The sequence below is a fragment of the Corvus brachyrhynchos genome, unplaced genomic scaffold (assembly GCF_000691975.1).
Source record: "Corvus brachyrhynchos isolate BGI_N302 unplaced genomic scaffold, ASM69197v1 scaffold115, whole genome shotgun sequence".
In the NCBI taxonomy this organism is placed as follows: Eukaryota; Metazoa; Chordata; class Aves; order Passeriformes; family Corvidae; genus Corvus; species Corvus brachyrhynchos.
The window spans coordinates 10167240-10186077 of record NW_008239553.1 but is presented as its reverse complement, the minus strand read 5'-3'; the positions used below and the strand labels follow the sequence as shown (position 1 = coordinate 10186077).

Below are 18838 nucleotides of genomic sequence, written 5' to 3'. Positions count from 1 at the left end.
CTCCCCTCCCCTCCCCCAGTCCTGACTCAGGACCCCTCAGGGCAGCAGCAATACATAGGTGTAAATCGCCAGGGTTGGCAGCCTAGAGCTGGTTTGTGCTCTAAACCCAGTAAATCAGTTCAGAGGGACCTAAGAATCACTGACCTAATGACGGCACTCTCATCAGCACAGGTATGGTTCAGGACTGGACACACTGCTTTAGGATGTGAACAAACTGAGAAGTCTAGAAGCAATCCAGTACAGGAGAGAGAGGTGACACTCACAGAGCTATTTGGGGCTGGGTCCTTCTGTGGTCTGATAGACTGTTTGCTAGGAAAGACAAAAATACTTATTTTGCATTTAAGACTCTTTCGTTTGATTACGGGAAATTTCCTCTGCTGGAATGCAGGGCAGGCATTACAGTATAAGGTTTGAAATGGAAAGCACTGGATATTTAGGAACAATGAGATGGTCCTGAAAACATCCACGTGCATTTGTACGTATTTTTGCATTTAACATCTCAGACCAGCACCTTTTTCTCTGTGTGTATACGATATGTTACCATTTTAGTATATAGTATGATTTTTACCTTTTGAGACCAAGGACTAATCAGAGAGTATGTAAATTCCAGTCAGATTGAAGCCCTCACCATTCCATATGTGGCATCAAGGGGTAGTCAGGGTCTGCTGCTGTGCTCAGGTGCACAGTTATATGGGAATTGGATGTATCAGACCCTTTTGTCCCAGAGAAAGTAGCCAGTTCTATAAAATCCCTTTCTACGATGTCAGAGGCTCTATTTTTAGAATATTTAAATATTCTGTGCAGTCAGCTGTCATTTAAACTCTATGGTTATATAAATGGGGCCAGGAAGTGCTTTCTCCAGATGCAGGAGGGCTGTAACAGCCCCCTGCCGCCTGGTGGGCAGGACTTTAACACTGGAAGTGCTTTGGCTAGTGGAGACTTTATTCTGACCTCCTTTCAGATGCACAGCTGTGGCAGTAAGGGCGGGATGGACAGCCATGCAGTTCCCTGCTGCAAATCCATGCCATCAAGGTAACTAAAGGATCTTTACATTTCCTCTGAAAAGATCAGCTTCTCCCTCTCTGCAGTACCACTGAATCACCTACCCAAGGTTTACTTTTTTTTAATGTGAGGCTCAAGATGTTCATTTTCTTCCCTCAACAATGGGTTGTAGGAATTGCTTAGCTCCAGGGCAGGTGAAGGGTGTAGCTATACTGGGCTATTATCAGCTTGATCTTGGGGCTCTTACTGTGAAAGATGCATAACTAACTGCTTTCTTTCCTACTATAAATGTCTATAAATACTTGTTTGCTTTTTGAAAGCTGAAAAAAGCATTGACAGCAACTCAAATCCCACAGGGAGCGTTTGTATTACTATCCACATCATACTGAACATAGGTAAGAATCTGTAATGTCAAAAGTTGTAGTTCTAGACTGTCACTGTAAGACTCACTGTACTCGCCTGGAAATGGGAACTGCTGGCAAGCTCAAATCCTAGGGCCAACAAAGGGAGCGTTTCTTCCCCTTCAGGTTAGGGAGTCTGACTTTTTTCCTTGTGTCTAAACTGACGTGGTGCCTGTAAGAATGCAGTAAGAACCAGTCACAGCAACAGGGTAGATACCAGCTCACTGGAAGAAAAGAAGTGAAAATACATCATCTCATATGGCTCCTCTTACTAGGGGAAAGAAAGTTTTCCTTTTTGCCCTTACTGAATGTTACTGTCCCCATCTTTGTCTCTTTGTAAATATTCAGTGGTAGAAAATACAGCCATGCAAACCCAGAATCTGATGTTTTCAGTAGAGGCCTCTATTTTAGAGCTTTAAGTGTTTATGCGTCACAAGGATATTTTGAAATTCAGTCTTAAAGTTCAAGGCAACTTAACAGGTTGTAGAAAATGAGAGGTGTTCATATATTATTCTTAAGGTGCTAGTTTGGCAAGCAGGGCTCATCCACATTCACCTTTACAAGACAGAAGTCACCCAGCAGGGCAAATGCTGAAAACTGAATTGAGGTGGGAAATAAAGCTCTCACAGACAGTGCTTCTACCACCAACATTTATTTCTGTTAAAGCAGATTATAAATCATCAGTACAAATATATATAACTTACATTTGCTTGTAAGGCCAAAGTTTAAAAGTAAAGTTAAAATGAGATGGTTTTCACAAGTCACCAGAGGCAGAACCTGGACCAGCTGCAGCCTTAACCACAAGGTTTCACAAATCAGTGGGAAAAAATAAAACCAAAGTTAAAAACCTCTAAGAACTATTGACAGACAAACATAAAATGGTTTCCCAGGGAGTCCCAGGATGTAGATATGATGACAGTAAGTTGTCACAGTAGTGTTAGAACCAATAGATTAAGACAAAGAAACTGCAGCAATATATGAAAGGAAAAAAAAATCCATACTATATAGAATATGTAGATTGATTCCAATAAAAAACAGTAAATTCTCCCCATGGTTTTCAAACCATGACAATACTGTTCTTTAATTTTCTTTATTTAAAACTACGATATAATGACTTATTGGTTGTGATTGTTGTTGCAATATGCTACTTACAATGAACAGATACAAGAACAAGCTAGAGCCCCTTTTTCCACCCCCCAATATTACTTACAATAAGAATCAGCGATAAATCAATCTTATGTACAATTTCTTACATCCAACCCCCCTTTTTTTTTAACCTTTGGCAAGATTACTTACAACTCATACAGCTTTTAATATCCAACTATTTAAAATATTCTAAATGCATAAAAATAAAGATTTTGGCTTTACTTTATTCTTTACATATAATATTCACTTTGTTACTCAAAATGGAAGCTCAACTTTTTCCACAAACCTAGCTTTTGCTAAGGTGACAACATCCCACCCATATCCACCCCCCACCCTACCCAATTCTTCCCTGAGGGGGAACATCCAGGACTTTCAGGGCATCAGGAGGACACAGGTACAAACATCTGCCTTCCTTTCTGTGAGATGATTGATGTTTCTGCAGAACAGGCTTTGGGACTGGGTGCCTTTCTTTGCTTCATTTGACTTCCAGCTTTCCAAGTGAGGAGGGAATGCAGACTGGGGTGGCTCCAGGACTCCTTTTAAGAACTGCACATTAAATTGTCTGTGTGTTTCCATCCTCCCCATAATTGCTCTCTCTTTCTAACCCATTTTTGTTTGAAGGGACCTTTGGGATTATCAAAGCAAACTGATCAGAAACAGTCCCCTCTGCTCCCTTTATCCCTCTATCCTAATGTACAATTTATCCGCCCCCCACAGGACCGCTTAAAGTTCAATCTCGAATGTCTTCTGTAGGTCACTGGAGAAGGGGTTGGTGGGGGAGGGGTTGGTGCGCTGCTTTGCCTTGCCCTCCAGAGCTGCCCACTGCGCCTCGAAGGGGTCGACCTGCGGGGCGGGCGCGGGGGGCTGCGAATGCTTGTCCTCGGCAGCCCACTTGCCCCCCTCCACGCCGTTGAAGGCGGCGGAGCCGTTGTGCTGCGCGGGCGGGTGGAAGAAGGGGCTGGCGGTGGCGCTGCTGCTGCTGCTGTCGTACTGAGGGACCGGCTGCTGCTTCACCAGACTGGGGGACTGATGCGGGTGGGCCGCTGGAGTGTGGCTGGCAGTACCAAAGACGTTGGCTACCATCTGGGAAGGTGTGATTCCAACCACAGGGACGCTTGGGGCTGCATAGGTCATCCCATTTGCTACAGCATAGGGCTGAGCCGGAATAAATGCCGGCTGCATGGGCGGTACCACACCCACCGGCACAGGCTGAGGTGCAATGAAGGTGCTGACTGGGAAGGCTGGTGCTGACTGGGAGGCTGGAGCTGCTGGAGGAGGCTGGAGCAGTGGCTGGGGGGCTGGGGCTGAGGTTGGCTGCTGTTGGGCTCTGACAGTCTTTGAGACCTCTTCCAACCAGCGGTCTGCCTCCGAGGGAGTGCGTCTGTGATTTCCTTGGAAGAGACTTGGTGAGGCCGCACCTGAGGAGGTGCTGCTCCATTCAGTGCCTGAGAAGGAAAGCATGGGCAAGTCACAAACGTTTCCATTCCTCAGCCTTTGATTGGTTAGAAAGACTGGAGGGTGTACACAAGAACACACAGGCCTCCTCCCACCATGACTGAAAGATGCTCCCAACACTGGAAGCATCTTTATGCATTCACTATACTGTTCTGTTCTAGGAAGACATTCGTCAAGATGAGGTAGGTAAGAGCTGCTTCACTAAAATGCAGATTTATGGGGTTTTTTCTTCATAGCACACATCTGAGACTTTAGGGTACACAGGAAAGCTGCTGCCTGCACTCAACTTGGTGGCAGTGATCTAGTCCACAACCACTAATCCCCCTAACTGGGAAGTATCAGTTTCTGAAGGTACAGCTCAGGACTGGCGGACTTGGAACACAAAGGTCTAAGAAACTGTTTTAAAGACAAAATCTTACAAGGCCAAGCAGAACCTACTATTTCACTAGCAAAGTTTCTCTCATGGAGTGGTGCTTACACCATGAAATAAAATAACTTAGATTGCAGCCTTCTAGCACATGTGCCCACATGGGTGACAGCCATTTCACCTTATACAGTGCAGGCAAGGCCTGGAGGGACAGACTAAGCTTACTAAACAGAAGAAATGAACCTCTAAAGCCTTTAAGCAACCAATTTAATCCCTCCTTATGTACGTTAGTGAAAAGAACACCCAAAAATTATTTTGGGTACACACAGATTCTTTCCCTTTTATACACACAAACTCGCATACAATTTCATTACTTCCTTTTTAAGCACTGATTTTATAAAATGCTGCCAAAATAAGAATCAGTCCAGGTTATAGACCCAGAACCAACAAGATCATCGCTTCCCTCCATCCACTCGTGCAAAACGCTACTACTTCCGGCTTTTGTTCCTGTTCCTTCCACTTGCCATTAAGTGGCACTGACAATTGTCTCAGGGGCTCAATTATGCTTTTGATCCAAGTTCTTATAGCAATGCACCGGATCTACTTCCAGTCTTACCAGCGACCACGGCTGCAGCTCCAGTATTAGCAGCAGGAGCATGAGCCCAAGGATTGGTTTCACGAACTGGCATAGCTGTGGACACTACAGCAGCTTGGGATGGTTTAGCAGCAAGCACACAGAAGGCAGAGGCAGTGCCATTAACTAAAATGGGAGCAGACAACATCAGTGCGATTAATTCATGCAAGGCATGCATGTGACTGGAGTATTAGTGGGCCAGGTCAGACATATCAACATACAACAATTTTAGACACTTCCACATGACAGGAGTTTGTGTAATTAGCCAAACTGGACTGACAGTCAATAAAGGTAGTAAATTTCATTTCACCAAGCCAACACTTGTTAAGAGAATCATGGGATGGTGGATTTTGATATACTTTAGGAGGCCTTGAGTCCTGATGACTGACTGAAGTTAAATTTGTTGTTTCTATAAGGAAGAAACATGGCTCACCAGTAGTTATTGTACAGTTAATTTTAGATTCAAAAGAAGAACATATTGTAGATACAAAGTTACAATAACTACATTTAACATGGAGAGGTTCTTTTTTCACACAACTTTTATAAAAGCATAGCAGTGGAATGAATATTAATGCCTGCTATGAGTTCTATAGCTGGCATTTTTCCACAACTTATCTAAGAATTTGTGTAAAAAACAGTAATCGTAGTGGCACAAAATCCCTTCCCATGTGAGATCTGGTTCCTATGACACACTCCTGTGGAGTTCAGGTGGCAGAATGTTAAAACAGCCATTACCTCAAAGCCAGTCCCTTTTATAGGTAACTATCGTGTGGTAGGTGCATGGACTTATTGTTAAAAACAAAACCACAGAAAAATTAAACAGACGAGATGAATAAAGCAGGATGCATTCACCCAAAATATTGGTAACAGGACTTGCACAAGAAATGAAGACCATGTGTTACTGGAAAGCAACATTATGTGCATTCAAGCCTCATCCAGCACCCAAAGAAATCACAAACCTTGAAAGGCAGGAGACTGTGGTGCAACTACTGTCACTGGTTTTGTCATGGGGGCCGAAGAGAAAGGATCTTCTGATGGTGTGCTGAAAGCACTGGTGATCTGAGAGCACAGGGCACTAATGCTGTCTGTTTCCCCTTCTACCTCTGGGACTAAAATGTAAACAGAATTCATTAAATTGAAAGTTTAAAGGATACAGAAACAATTTACAACTACCAATGTGAAACTGAAATATAATTAGTTCCCTTAATGTCCTACATGTTATTGCGACTGATTTGCATGACAGCTTTTTTTTTTTTTTTTACATTAGTGTTGAAGATCTGGCCTGAAATAGAACACCACATTAATGTATTTTGTGATTAAGTCAAGAGGGCAAGGAGATCACTGTTCCAGATTTAAAGGATGCTTGTATCAGAAAATAAAAAGGGTTTTCTACAGTATCAAAGTGCTAAACTTCTCAAGAGTTTGGCTCTAAGATTTGGCATTCTGTGAAATAAAAATACTTATCATAGATTTAAGTGTTCCAACAACATATTTGTACAGTAACTATGTGAACTTTAAATGTACTGACAGCAATGCACAGTGGCAAGTTCAGTCTAGAGTTAGTGTTGATTGTTCCAGTTCAGTGGTAGCTGAAATCCCCAGTTCCTGTGCTAGAATCATAAAAGCAAAAGCTGAATGCTCAGATAAAATGGATGTTCAGTTTTAAACAAAGCATCAGTATCATGTGGATAATGTAACATCTGGAGTGAAGCTGCCAGCTTACCAGATGTTCTCATTATTGCTAACGGCAGTGTTTTCCAAAAGTACCGATCATCAGTCCGTCATTGCACAGAACTGACATGAGCAGGCATAATCAAGCACAAAATAGTGTAAGAAACATAAAATATCTGCACACAACATGCACCAGATCTAAAATTCACAGGGAGGCATGCCCAAAAATTGATTCTTTGAGGGATATTCCAATACAGTGCATGCAGTGGGACAATAAGCAGCACTGGCAGTGGCATATATGGGAACATGCATCAGAAATGTTCTGAATCATGAAAAATTGAGGCTGTGGCATGCTCAGTGACTCACTACTGAGCAGTGCACTATTACTGTAAAACTGATTGGCTCAATGCTGGTCTTAAATCACAGGTCACTAAACAAGGATTATGAAAGAAGTCAGACTAAGTATTTTTGTTGGGTTTGCCTTTGCCACAGTCATTTTTACTTCCAAGCTTAGAACCCCAAAACCAGCTCTGTTGCCAAGTGAGAGTACAGCTGGCCTGAAGGATAACACCTAGCTAAGGGAACTCTAGGACATTATGCAAGGTAATGAGCACCTCAGGAGTTTATGTTGGGATGACTCTTAGAAAACCCCGCTAGCATCATGTGAAAACTGTACCATGTAATACTGATACAGCCAGCTGTGCCACCTGAACAGGTTGGTTCTCTTAATACAACGTGAAAAGCAATTTCATTGCTCTCAAAAAGAATTCAGACAGGTAGAAGGACAGACTGCAGAAGAGCATCACATGATCCCAAGACAAGTGGTTAAGACCTTGAAGGGATTTGTGTCTCAGGATGCCCTGACAGTAAGTGGAAGAACTGGTTCAGTGACTCAGAGGGAAGAGCCAAAACCTAATTCACCAACACCCATTCCTGGAACACTTCAAGCTGTGCTCCAGTACTTCAGATAGCAATTACAACTGTCTTCTGCACGTGAACCCTGCATTTGAAATTCTTGCCTATTCCCAAAGCAGAAATTCTCTGACATTGTGATGTTTGTTCACGATAAATGATCAACATGAGGCAGGAAGAAGGATTTACTAGAAAATAAGGAGTTACTTGAAGCCAAAGAAAAGGAGGAAGAGACAATTTAAGGCCATGTTTCACTGGAACCATTTGGTTTTACCTGAGTTTTTCATGGGGAAATCAGTCTTCCTTTGCACTGTTGAAGGCAGCTCATTTATTCGCAAAGACAACTGGCGTTTAAACGGAGACATCTTTTGGCTAAGGGCGGGGAAGCCCCTGAAAGACCCTTGCCTGGCAAGCTGTTCTATAGGGGCATGCCGCCGTGGGATAGCGTGAGGGTTGCTCATTTCTTTATCCAGAGAGGCAGCAACTTCAGCAGTAGGAGAGGTTGGTGAGCCAGAAGAGGGGGCAGTATTGTTTGGTGCAGCACCTGGTGTTACTGTTTTCACTTCTGTTTCAACTGCTGGAGGAAACAGGGTGAGGTTAGAAAAGTAAAGCAAAATACTGTTCAACTGCCTACCTGTACTCCCATTTGTTTTGAAAAGAGAAATTGCAGGAATCTGCATAACTAGTACTCTTGCAAATGTTTCTAATAGCACAGCAGAAACACAATTTCTGTCTACCTTCATTGTTTTCACCATGTCACCTGACATACACCCAAGCCCCACAGCTTTATAAGGCAAGCCACTTCCTAGAAATGACAGCCTTTCATATGTTTTCTTTCCAGCTGTTCCTGAGATCCCAGCTCTAGAAGTACCTGCAATTAAGGTTTAAGACTGAAAAATGTATTGTATATTTGAGACCTTTACTTTGCCTCACACAGAACCATGGACAAAATATTACTATACAAACTGTATTAAGTGACTTAGGGCAGCACAACTCAGCAGCAGCAGGGAACAGAACACAGCTCTAGGACCCTCTTTTAAAAACCACCCTTCCAGCCCTGCAGAATCAGCAGCAGCAGCCAAACACACTGCACAAGCTTTAGCAGGCCAAAGGTAGCAGCAGCAGCAGGTTGGGCTGCAGCTCCCAGCTCCTCCAGGAAATACATTACAGGTAGAGGGAAACGTGCTGCAAGGTAGATCCAGCCTCTGAGCTGACACATTTGCAAGGAGTTCCTGTGTCACTTCTGTACTGATTTTAGCTGCTATGTTACCACCCAATCATGAGTTATTTGCACTGGAAGCTCCTCCAACTTAAAGACGGCTGCTTCATTTTGCATGGCTTTGCGTAGCACCACAATGCTCCTGTCAGACAGGCCTAATGGTACAAATGTAGGATTAAACTTGGTATAAATGATGAATCTTATAATTAGAATAGCAATGGGGATTTTTCCACCTCTAGGAAAACTCTTTTTCACTCAAAAATGAATTGGCTTTGGGGGCAATAAACACAGCTGATCAACACAGAAGGACAAAAGAAAATCTCACTATCCTGGTATGAACTCTCATTTTACCCATACTGTTTTCCAAACGTCTTAGAAAAAGCAATGACTTTTTTTTGACACACCAGCAGAATAACTAAAAGTCTGGTAAAGAGAGGAGTCAGACTAGAGATTTCTGAGGAGCTGGAATGGTAGCAGGAACTAATTACATTGTCTTGCAAGCTTCAGTACCCATAAGTTGCAGCTGCTCATTCAAGTGAAACTTTTCTAATCAGTCTTTCTTGGAAAGGATTTCACACACCTTCACTGAGTCAAGACTTTGACTCATGCCCTCAAGTAACAAAGGCCTTGTGTTTGAGCTTCATTTAGCACATTCTAAAACTAATGTATGGAAACAAGCAGATGGATGATGAAAACGAAGATTAAAGTTTTGCAATGAAGGGGCAGCATAAAACTTGCTGTGGAATCCTCTGAAACAAAAGCCAGACTTCACTGTGAAGCAGGTTATGAACAGTATTTATAATACTTATTTTTTGTTAGCTGTAGAACTGTAATAAAGCTGTAGGCTTTGTAATAAAACTTGAGTAAGAAGTTCTACTTTCACTTAATTTCGGAACACTATCTCATTCTCAAATCAGTTAGTTACTAATTTTGAACATAATTAATAATCAAAAAGCTGTGTTTTACGAGGAGGGAGTGGTTATTGTGGATTTTTTTTGGAAAGCACTCTGTGATTATCTGTTCTTCCCTCATGCAGTATAACTCTATACATACACTCTGTAACCTGCCTTAAAAATCAAAATAAAAATACATTCTTTTCTAAGAAAAACACATATAATTTTCTGTTCATTTACCATAAGCATAAGACTGCATAAATGATTACTTTGTGTCTGGCAGGCTTGTTGTTTCTTTTTAACAATTTTCTAATAAGGCCTTTTATTATGGTACCTACAAGTGTTCTCTGCCATAAAGCAGGCTGACAAAACAAAGCAGAAGCAGCTTTCACATATGAAGCCACTTGCACCTTTTCTAGAAGACATGGGAAAATGCTGAGTGAATTTGGGAGCATTTTTCATCTTGTGAACTGACAAGGGTCTGGGAATATGATTTGAACATAGTAAGGCTCAAGAGGGGGAATGCTGTAAGGACATTAAGCTTCAATCCCTGCAGAGGCCTCAGTGCTGGTTCTGCTCGCTACAGATGATTGTTTAAATTGCATCCCGTACCTTTAGCATCCGGCATCTGTCTCATAATCTCCTCTCTCTCTGCTTGTTCAGTAGCTGTAGTGACCCTGAATGACCCCTCTCTAGTGAATGTGGTTCTGCTGGCATCAAAGGTGGCAGTCACTCCACACTCCTTCTCTCGCTTCTGCTTTCGCTCCAGGCATGCTGCAAATGCACAGCCCACGGCGTGACTCAACCTTTCCCCCTGCACAAGACAACATTGCATCACACAGTGACTGGAACAGAAACATACACGTGCTTCAAGCATCACAAACTGATAACCTGCCTTTACAAGATCAATCTAATTAAGGCATTAAAGAAAACTATTTTAATTGTATTTTAGCCTTAAACCTGGTACATCAATACTCCCAACTACTAATGCACAAGCCATGTTCAAGAAAGCCACCCAGGAATGAGTAAGATTGTTGGATGATCTGTTTAGTTCAACTGCTACTAAGATGCCAGAGCAATAACGTGCCTGCACTGATCCCTTGCCTCTAGATACATGTGTGCACAAAGAAACTCTCATGAAGCTGTCTTAAGGTGTAAGTCCTGAAGGACAGGTAAGTGCTATTCTTGGAGAAAGTTTACAGAGGGCTCAGGGCAACACTACCCTTGTGTGCATCTGTGAAAGTTAAAAGTACAGTGTGACTACTCACACCTCAATGGTCCTGACCAAATGCACCAGTTAGAGTTAGGAGTGCCTAATGAAAAGCACTTCCATTACTCACCAGGTCAAAAGAATCCACTATCCAATAACTGTAAAAAGGAAATTCAAGTCAGAGAAGTCCAGCAACCCAGCTGATACAGCTGCTACAGCTGAATCAGAGGCACTATTGCTACCAGTAGCTCAACTCATCTATCATAATCAGTAGGTGAATTGACCTGTTATTCATAGATGAAAACAGAAATGTTCCAGCTCTAACATAATTTTAGTGGGAATTTCTTGTTGGAGAGGGGCCCCAACAATTTCTGACTTCATTGTTTAAAGAAAAATGATAAATTACCAAGCACCATTGCTCTGAACATGCAACAATGGGGAGTTCATGCAGTGAATTTGCATGAGGTTTCAAGCACTTTGTATAATATAGGCAGGATTCAACTATTAGCAGAGAGAAGAAAAGGCCAGATCAGGGAGTTAAATAACTTACCTAAGTCTACACAGCAAGAAACTGATTTTAAACCTACTCAAAACATTTTTGTCACTCAGAAGCAAATAGAATGCTAATTTAATTCAGTTTAGCTCCATCTCTTAACATTCAGATGACTTTTCCTTCAAGATAGCATTTGCGTACAAGTTGCTGCATTCATAACCAGTCTGTATTTACTCACTATGATTTTATCCTGGAAAAACTGTCATTGCTGTTTCAGTTTTTGGCTGTAAACATTTTCAGATGAGAAAATTTTCTGTCTATTCTTAGAAGAGTAGTTCCCTTCTGCTGGAGATTATCTGAGGCTGACTGCACTCCTTTCACACACAGGCTGAGCAGCATTTCTCTCCGTAAGACGGCACCACAGAGGGATGGCAAATAATTCAGATACAGGGAATTAGAATTAAAATAATTTTCAAGGATTAAGTAATATCTGGAGTCAAAACATACTGCAGTATTCCAGGTACTCAATTTTTCTGCCCTTTGCTTCTAGCTAAGAGCTGGGAGAGCTGGACACACACCATACTAAGCTTACCGTGTCCTTCACAGCCATAAAGCAGTGGCAGATCCAGCGTCTCGTTGTGCCATCTCGGCAGATGTATGAGAACGCCCGGTCAAAGTTCCTGTCTGGTGCGCAGAAAGAAACCTTCTCTATTGTCTGATCAACTATAAGATCCTAGAGGGAAGAAATCCCCCCCACAATAAAAGAATGTGAGGAAATACACTTGAACAAGTCATTGTCAGTAGTAATTGCACAAAAATGAGTTATACTAAAAAGGGGATAACCTGATGTGGCTGTAATTATCTGTCATCAGTCACCATTCAGAATCTGTTCCCAGTATGAAACAAAATGAAGAGATGACATTCTCCACCAGCCATCTTTGCCAGAGTTGTGCCAAGGCACCACTTAAGAATTTAGGGACCCAATGAATTCCTATGATCTCTCCTCTAGACTATGGAGGCACACGTTATTTTATTTGTACAGCAGCTCTGTATTCTTGCAACCAGAAAGTCTTCACTGTGGTTAAAACACAATGCTGACACTTAGGGGAGAGGTCTGCTAGTATGAAAAGGTCTAGCAGCTGCTACATAAAGAGCAAAAACTCATCTCCCAGTCAGCTAAGCAGGGATGCAAGAGAAAAGCACCAGCAGCATTGGTAGTACCAAACACTCCCTATTTAATCCCACAGATGGGAGAAGTATTTCTAAAAAGGAGATAGTACAGTTTAAGATTATGCCATCCTCATTAAAAATTAGTTTTTCAATATTTTTTCCAAATTGCTTCATTTGGTTGGTGCCTAGCACTTGGCACCTCTGCTGATGTATTCAGCCACCAGGAGGCAATAGTTTATTTTCTTTTTAAATCCTATACTTTTCATTACCTCCAGAGTCTGCACAACTTATTAAAATTCCATTTGAAAATACTGCATATGTGCAGCAACATTTCTAAAAATAATACATGTATTATTACTTTTAAATGAGGCAATCAGTAGACTGAATTCATTCACACCAGTATGTTTGTATTAGAAACTGAATTCTTGAGAGATAGCAACTTTAGCTCTGATGAACCATACCACTACAGCAGCCCTGGAGAAGTCTAACCACAAGCAGATATTTGACAGGCAGTTGCACTCCAGAGGGATATGAATTACCTCTGCCTGTCAGTGTTAGCTTGGAGAAATCATCTTTTAGGTTGAAAAAAGTAAATGTTAATTGATATGAATATAAAACAAACTATTTCAGACTGACAAGAGTTAAAACTGTTCTCATAGCCATGCCATCTTTTAAAATACTAGTGCACTTGCAGTGGTAAGCCTAAAGCTCTTATTTCTAATTGCCTACATCTACATAAAACCAAGAATCATTTGCTCTCACTTGGACACAGGTGCCTTGGTGGTACACAATGTGCTAATTCATAATAAAAAATTGTAATTTCACAATTAAAAAAAACTGTAAAACAATCTAGAATCATGCCTCAAACATAGTAGTTTTCCACTTCAGACCAACATCTTAGATATTAAAGATTATTGAATTTGATATATGCAGTTACTATTTAGTTTGAGTCTGGAGGTACAATCTCCCTATTTAATTTACTCTGCATTTAATTTAATTTACTCCCATTTAATTTACATTGCATTTTGGAAGCTCTTGTTCATTCAGATCCATTCTAGGATTTGGATGCACTGAAAATTATATATATATGATTTATATATATATATATATATAGTATTGATTAATGTGAGTTTGCCTATATATTACTATTGCAACCTTTTGCAGTGGTGCAGAACAAAGTCCAGGGGCTCTTCAAGTCCACTATCAACAGAAGTTATCAGGAAAACAACAGTAAATGCAACAAAAAATATTCCAAGCTTGTGCTACACCTGCTACATTTTATAAAATGTGTCTTGAGAGTAGTGTAGAATTAACTGGGGAAAAAAATTAGCAGGTGTACATATGTTTACAAAACAATAAATTATTAAACTAAACTACACACTTCAGTCTTCCTTTCAAATACCAACATTCACAGTAACATAAAGATTGGTGTCCATTTAAAGATATAGCACATACATTATTAGAGAGGGATTTAAAACTTTTGCCCAGGGAAATCTAACCTTTGTTTTCTCATCTACAACTCTGAGTCCATCCGCCGAAACCCACAGGACTGCTTTGACGGCTTTCTTCCCAGACTTTCAAGAAAAGGAAAAAAAAAGGAAAGAAAAAAACAAAACAAAACAAAACAGTTTTACACCAACAGCTGATTGCTTCCCGCTTCCCCTCTCCAAGAACTATAACATTGAGTGTAGATGAAGTCCATGGTCAGTAGGGTGCCCAAAGCTCAATCCAAGTTGCAAAACATTAAGAGAACCAAGCCAAAGCCAGTATTTCAGAAACAGCACGTCGTGGGGATGGGGAGAGGGCACAGGACAGGTGAGGCAAAAATAAGGTGTACATCCACTGACAGTAAAGAATTCAAGACTGACCAAGTGGGTGAAGAATTCCACTAGTCAGAAGACACTCATTCATAAGGAGTTACACCACAGGTAGCTTCTTCAGCACAAGTTTAAACATAGGAAAATTCTTACCTGATATTTCCACCAGCCCTACCCTCTGCCCCAATAGTCACATGGCAGAATCATAGCATTACCTTAAACCAGTGTTAAAAGCATCCCAAAATCATCAGTTACAGTGTAGTTTATTAAGCTCATAAGCTTAATGCTAAGATCAATCACCCAAATATGTTTCACTAATTTATTAAGAGCTAAATGTCTAATCTTGGGAGAGAGGTATAAAAATAGGATTTCTTAACCCTTTGGTGTGTATCTTGAAAAGCAGTGGTGTGTGGCAGGCAGATGCAGCGGAGAGCAGTCTGGCTTTTAGCCAAAACCTGACTGTGGGAACTTTCAGCCACCGCAACCAGAGGCTAAGTAAAAGTGGGAAATACAGGAAGGCTTCAGGAGCCACTTAAACTACAGATTCTTTCTAGGCTGTTTACTTTTCAAGGGAAAGTTACAGAAAACAGTATAAACACAATAGTCTTCTGAAGCTAATTCATTGAAAATAAAACAAGTCAACAATTTTACTGGTTGTTACAGAGAACTACTACTAGAAAAATAGTACCTTTTTTTGAGCATGTCACTTTAATTCACAATCCCCCTACTTCAGCCAGTTATTAAAATATTCTCTCCATGTGTTTTGAAGCACTGGGTTTACATAGTTTGTGGCTGCTAATGGCACCCACCAGAAACCACTGCAGGGAGTGAAGAAAGCAACAGGGGAAAGAAAAAAGGTGAAGGGATTTCAGGTAGTGGCTTCAAGCTAGAATTGCAACTATTTTATAATTTTTTAATAGTTTACTGCAGATGTATATACTCTATATTCTTACAGCAAGTAACAGAACAAGAATACATTCTGGCATAAGTTCCAAGTCTGCAATTTTAACACTGTAAGAATGAAATATCTTGGAGTGAAAAGTCTCCAATTATATCACATTGGTTTCATTCTCCAGAGAAAGCAGCAAGTGTGAAGAAAAAGGGGCTGGCAGAACTTCTGTTTGTTTTTTGGGGAGGAACTATCTGTCCCGATTTCGGAAGCAGCAATGACATCCTGAGCATTTTCAAAAAGCTTGGTGAGAACAGAGAATGGCACTGACTTGCACAGAAGAGCATTTAAAGAAAAAAAGAGAGAAAATAAGCACAGCATGAAAGCAAGCTACAGAGATGTGCTTGCAGAAGCAAGTTTCTAAATGACCATCCAGCCTGTTGGATACCCCAGAGAATGTCAGAAATTATTCTTAAATTTACCGTTATATGTGTAAGAAAATATTGCAGCATATAAAAGTCACTTCTAATATTTTGTTTAAAAGGCAGTTAAGTATCAATACCCACAAAACAGTCTGTATTTTCAATGCTCAGCTAGCTCCCACAGCCTGAAAGTACCTATTTTCCAAGACAAATGGTTTGTAGAGGTCTGTCTCCTTGAACTGTTTTAAAAAGAGTATTGGTTTTTTATAAGCTGTAAGTATTAAAAATCTTTATTTCAAGCAAATACAAACAATCAAGTGAAGAAAATGCCTGCAGGGAACTGTTTGGTCTAGATTGCCATCATTAGATTGAGAGATACACATCTTTCCCCAGCAAACAATAAAAACCTTGTCCCTACAGAAACTGTGAACAGTTCCTGAAGTTTGTATTAAAGCCAAGTTTAACTGAGCTGGGTATTTCACAAAGCAATGCTGATCCTTCACAGAGCTACTCACTCACTGTTTTACCAAATGAGGATTTAGAAATAGCTAACACATGGAGCTCCATGTTTCTCAGAATAAAATGAAAAGGCTGAAGAACTTTCTAAGCCCTCTTTTCCCACTGAAACATTAAGTTCCACGTGCAAGATAACCAAAGATGGGTTCGCTACACTAAGAGAAAAAGAAAACTCACTTTCATCTCCCAATTCCTTCTTCTAGATTTATGGTGGATGCAGTGCTTTGAAAGGGCTTATGCTTATAGTTTATACCCCAAACCCACTGCTACTACTGCTGGACAATTAATTATTTTTACATTTACTGAATTCTCAGCTTATCTGTGCCTACTAGTGATATATAAAGGAACACACTGGTCCAAATGAGTTTCTATTGGATATACAAATCAAAGTACCACTCCCCTATGGGCGGGACATTGCCAAGTAAACAGTGATTATGGAGTAGATAGGAGCATTTGCACTATTGGCACATACTGGACAAAGATCAGACCAGCTGCAAGATACTGCACGGGAAGTGAACTCCAACGCAGGATCACAGCTTGTGTAACAAATACTGGAAGGTACAGGCAACTCCAAACAGAACAATTTAAAGCAAGAAGCCAATACCCACTGGAACAGGATGGTCTGAAATGTTGCTACCAAGGGACTCATCTAGATATCCAGATCAGTAGCTTGTCTTGATATTCTAGGGCTTTTAAATGACAGCACTGCCTGAGGAGAGCCATGTGTGGCATCGACTCCCAGGAGCCTGATTTGTCAGTGCTGAGTCAGCACCGATTGACACCTCACTGCTCAGCACTTCTGGGGAGGTCAGTTATCTGCTCCAGCACAAGATTCATTACCTGGACTCATTTCAGAGTCCTCAGACATCTCCAGGGTGGGCACTCATCCTAACACACAACGAGGCCGGAGGACAAAGCAGGTCCATGGCAGGTTGGGCACAATGGAAACCTCACTGACCAACTGGCAATGTCCCAGAGATGGGCATCCACCAAACAAAAAGTAGCTGCTTTGATACCTTACTATATTGCAAGGTGGAAAACAAAGTATTAAGGATGCCAGAACAGAAGTGGCCCAAAATGCATTTTTAAATACTTTTACTTTGTTTCTAGTATTTCTGCGTATTATATTTTATTCTATCCTGAGACTTAGACATGGCTCTAAGAGGCACCTGGAGTCTGAGGTATATATAAAGAAAATTCTTCATTTCAGACTCTGTATAGACCACTGTGTGATGAGAAATACACATGCTCCGTGGAGGCAAAACATGAGAAAGATCACGAAATCTGTCCTACTACCCACTACAACAGAAAAGCTTTAGTTTCAAAAGGAGCTGCCTAAAAAGGCAGCTTATTTGATAATTGCAAAAGCCTAACCTGGAGCTATCAAGAGACATCTCATTTTCATTTAAAGCTGAAAAAAAGCATTTTCAATACTAACCACTTGAACATTTCCAGACACAAATCCATCATATTTACCTTTTACAAGGAGAACAATATGGACAGGGAAAGCAGCAAACATGTCTAGACTGACTTTTTGAAAGCTGCTAGTGTGTTTTAAACAGCTCTGCAGTTTGGAATATTACACTAATCCCAATGCAAGGCAATTGGACAGAAATTATAGATGAGACAGCCAAAAGATATTAGAGTTATTAATAATTGAGAAATATTAATAAGAGAACAGCTGTCCCATTTTCTGCAGATTTCTCTAGATGTGAGCTCCTGTTGTAGGCCAAAGCTGTAATACAGGTACTGCCATACTGGAGCTGTGGGGATATCTAAACACTATGGATTTAAGTGGTTTCAGTGCTAATTAATGAAATTCACAGGCTGAAGTAGAAGTAGGTCCTTCTTTGTCAAAATATTATAATACAAGAGAAAGGAAATCTAAAATGCTGTGGCAAAGTACTAGACTTCATTAAATATCAACCAAGATGTAATAGGGAAGATGGCATATTTAATAATTTAAAAAGTCAAAGAAAGATTTTTACCTAAGTGCTATGCAAATACCTTTCCTTTTACATCTTTGCTTTCATATGTATCCTAACATAAGTTACTACCAACAAGCAGAGAGAACATATCTAATCAGGTTGAGGTGGGGGGCTGTTTGTTTTCAGTTTAGCACTTTGGGTCCGGTCTTTCTAAATTTCAGCTCTAAGATTTGATTTGCACACAGGACTGTTCTCATTAATCTGACCAATCTGCCATCTACTGTACTTTAGCCCCTCACCATCACTACACTTTGGATGTGTGCTTTCCCAGATCATAGGAAGAAACCAGAATTGGAGAAACAGATGTCCCTATGTGACATGCATCACTATCTGATTGAATGGTGAAAAAGGATCAGCTGAAAAAACATTACTTGCTCTCCAAGCAAAGTCAAAACCAATCCATGACCAGAGAATAATCTGCTTCAAAAAACACCAGCATGTATGAAAGTCACAAACCTGTTAGTTTCTATTTAAGCAAAGTTTCATTTTATAACAAGATACTTCAGAAGCCATTATCTTAGATAACTCCATATGAAAGCTGGATTTAAAGGTTTTACAGAAATTTTAAACACAGAGGTAGGAAACAGATGAGAGGTAAAAGAGAGAGAGATCTTTCTGCCTTGCAGAAAGGTA

At 40.7% G+C, this 18838-nt stretch overlaps 1 protein-coding gene across 12 annotated transcripts in view; it reads right to left on the bottom strand.

Annotated features, from left to right (window-relative positions):
• Window positions 1–2039: 2039 nt before the first annotated feature.
• NUMB (NUMB, endocytic adaptor protein) overlaps window positions 2040–18838 on the bottom strand; it is a 58066-nt gene continuing 41267 nt past the window's right edge. For 3 of the 12 annotated variants that reach the window (XM_017741875.1, XM_017741877.1, XM_017741879.1), the window contains 7 exons: window positions 14073–14147; window positions 11996–12136; window positions 10313–10514; window positions 7863–8162; window positions 5965–6114; window positions 4988–5131; window positions 2040–3994 (listed from right to left, as the gene is read on the bottom strand). In XM_017741875.1, coding sequence (XP_017597364.1) covers window positions 3273–3994; window positions 4988–5131; window positions 5965–6114; window positions 7863–8162; window positions 10313–10514; window positions 11996–12136; window positions 14073–14147 — 1734 coding nt within the window. In that variant the 3' untranslated portion in view covers window positions 2040–3272. Of the gene's footprint in view, window positions 3995–4987; window positions 5132–5964; window positions 6115–7862; window positions 8166–10312; window positions 10515–11995; window positions 12137–14072; window positions 14148–18838 lie in introns of all 12 variants that reach the window. The other 9 variants (XM_008639486.2, XM_017741878.1, XM_017741881.1 and 6 more) reach the window with 6 other exon arrangements.